The sequence below is a fragment of the Berghia stephanieae genome, chromosome 4 (assembly GCF_034508935.2).
Source record: "Berghia stephanieae isolate SIO BIC M18660-M18661 chromosome 4, UCSD_Bste_1.3, whole genome shotgun sequence".
Lineage (NCBI taxonomy): Eukaryota > Metazoa > Mollusca > Gastropoda > Nudibranchia > Aeolidiidae > Berghia > Berghia stephanieae.
The window spans coordinates 37,267,319-37,270,569 of NC_088363.1; the positions used below are offsets into that span (position 1 = coordinate 37,267,319).

General features: G+C 34.4%; 1 protein-coding gene across 2 annotated transcripts in view; it reads left to right on the forward strand.

Annotated features, from left to right (window-relative positions):
- Positions 1–2,727, forward strand: part of LOC144970503 (uncharacterized) — a 9,898-nt gene extending 7,171 nt beyond the window's left edge. For both annotated transcript variants that reach the window (XM_078910213.1, XM_078910212.1), the window contains exon 2: positions 1–2,727. This exon is cut by the window's left edge and continues 952 nt beyond it. In XM_078910213.1, coding sequence (XP_078766339.1) covers positions 1–256 — 256 coding nt within the window. In that variant the 3' untranslated portion in view covers positions 257–2,727.
- The last annotated feature ends 524 nt before the right edge of the window (positions 2,728–3,251 follow it).

Consider the following 3,251-nt stretch of genomic DNA (forward strand, 5'->3'; position numbering starts at 1 on the left):
CAAAATGGTGGTAATGATTTCCGTTCTATTCCTGATTTCCTTCAGTCCCGTCATGATTTCAACATACATTATGCTTGCCTCCCCTGAGCTCAAAGAAGGCGGTGCCAGAGAAAATTTGCTCCACGCAATTTTCTCCTTTAATTATCTACTTGAGACTACGAATGCGTCTCTGAATATTTTCATATATTATTTCATGAGCTCTAATTACAAGACGATGTTTATGTCGATTATTAAAATGAAAACTAGCAAAATTTAACAGACATTGAAAGCATTTCATATAATGAGGGGTTTTTTTTCATTCTAGATGTCAACATTTCTGAAAAATAATGCGGTTGCACAACCATGAAAAAAAACATCAACAATTTTCTATACACTTCGGAATGAATTCTAAAATTTTAATTCGTTACTTTCTCTTCTTACGGCGACATGTTGGGGAAAAGTCCAGTGTTCAAGTTTTCATAAAAGTTCAACTTCGTCACTATGCCCTGTCCACCGATCATTGATTTGGGCGTTGGATCTGTTTGACCCGATGGAAAGTATCGGCCACAAGCCCAATGAGTTACAAGCAATTGCAATTGTCCGTTTCATGGATAAACTCTATCTCCGTGAGTCTTATAACTCTAAAGGACGACTTTTTTTATGGATTGTCAAGGAAATTAGTTATGATTCTGCATACGGGTGTGTCAATTATGGTGAGGTAGGGTAAAAATTAACCTTTTGCAGATGGGAAAGCAATGTAATTTTAGTCTTTGAGATATAGTCTTGCCTTTACTTGTAACGCAATATGATTTATCTCCTATGCACATAGAGAGAGACTTTTAAAATATATCAGCCATTGATGATGTTAGAAATGGATACAACAAAACACAATTTAAAGATTCTTGCATAAAAAGTTTCAAGTTCCACAAAACTCGATAGGAGAGCTTAGTGACAAATTGATAAGAGAGCAGGCACTGGTGTACAATGACGATCTGAAACAACGTGCATGAAGTAGTGTCGGAAAAAGAAGAAAGAAGAATGAAAGATAGTAATTCTATGCCTGGCAGGCTACTCTTTTATGATGTTTTTTCCCCTTGTATTTCTTTCTTTCTTTCTGAGTTTTTCGGTCTGACTTCTCGTGAATAAGATGTGTAGTGGGGGGGGGGGGGCGCTTCTCCACTCTTGACCGATCACAAACCCAGCAAATATAGAGAGCAGCCGTGCTTCTCTACACAAGACTTTACACTATCCTGTTTGTCTATATATCTGGATAGATATTTGACCGAACAAGTTTTTAACGGGCGCCTGACACTATTACACTCTTTTATTGAGATGTGATATTACGGCATACGTCGTTTTTTAAATTTGCACCGAACCGGCCAGCATTGAATATTTTTATAACAGTTTCGGCCTTCTCTGTGTTATAATTTAATTGGGACACATATGTATTGTAACAGTTCTACTTTTTTTCTGTTCTGTGATTTTACTGACCTCTTTTATATCGACTGACGTTGCATAAAACTGCCTTCTCTATGCAATGATTTTGGTCACCTGTTTACGGACTTACACAGTACAGTAACCTGCACTATGCCTTGCTATTTTCCGAACGTTTCTCACAAAATCAACCCTGCATTGTGCAAAGAATGGCAAGTGACGATTTGCGGCCTGCCATGAGTTTATATAACCATGGTGAGTAGTATGCATAGGACGACCGAGAAGGGCTGTCTTATAATCAACACCCACCATCCTAGATAGATTATACAATGAAATTGAAATGATAATCTGAGACCAATAACATGACAACATCATAATCACGGACGACTTCAATGCTAAAATCGGAACAAGGAAAGACAACAACGATATAGATAGTATGCAGATGACGTCACTCAGGACTTTGTTATTGTTTTTGCCATCCGCGTTTGTGAGTTGTTCCCACTAAACTGTATTAACCAGACTATAAAAGTTCATGGTTACACAGAGTTTGTGTGTTGGTCCGTTATACTTCCGGATGGCAATGTTGTGAACTCCTTGGCCAAGCGCATTCTATCTATATGCCTTGGTGCTTATTCCAAATGATTGCGTAACGAAAATGGCCAGTATCTTATTGTTTTTTGCTGCGAACATAAATTATTCATATGTAATAGTGCCTTTAAACAATCTCCCACCATACTACTACAAGGAACGTGGATAAGGTTATCAATACTTACAATCAGATAGACTTTATCATAATTTCGGACCATTACAAACGCATTCTCAACGATTCACGTACATATGGAGGAATGAAGTCATCCACAGACCACAGACTCTTAATTTCAAAGTTCAGGCCGACAGAAAATGAAAATAAGCCAAGGCATAAACATTACAAACAAAATAGAAAAGCGATCAAAGACTTCAGCAGTCTAAGAGATGACCTAGTCAAAGAAAATTTCAGAAACACACCTGCGTCGACTCTTTCGTCAGAGAATTTAAAGTATGCCTCTAACCCAGTTGAAATTCAACAACATCTTGTCCAAAGCGTGCTGATGAGCAGGGAAACAACACTGCCTGAGAGAAGTAGTACTAGTAGTACAGACAAACAAGACTACTTTCCTATACTACACGACTTATCACAGCAGCAAAAACATATGAGACTTGACATCAACAGCTGCTCAATAATAAGTACTGATGTGAAAAACAAAATGAAGAGACAAAGAAATCAAATCATGGATAAAATTTAATCTCAATCAATAGATAATTACAAAAAGAAAATAGATGAGATTGTGACAGAAATAAATATTACGAGAGACAGTATGAAAATGTTCAAAACGGTGAATACAATCAAACGACAGAAAACTAATAGATAAGTGTAATAAGACCTTATAAAATGAAAAAGAAATTACATATAAGCACAATCAAATAAGCTGAACATGAAACAAGGTAAGTAACTGGGGAATATTTATTTGGTGACCGGTTCCATATAAATTTTAAATATAATAGCTAATATAATGCTGATAATGGTGGTGATTATGATGATGAAACTACAAGTATTAACGGTATTGAATAGAATAATGATGATAATAATAACAACAATAGTTATAATAATAATAATAATAATATAATAATAATAATAATAATAAGAATTATCATAATAATAATAATAATAATAGTAATAATAATAATTATAATACTAATAATACTGATGATGATGTTAAATTAAATCTTATTAATAATAGTAATAATAATAATAATAATAATAATAATAATAATAATAATAATAATAATAATAATAATAA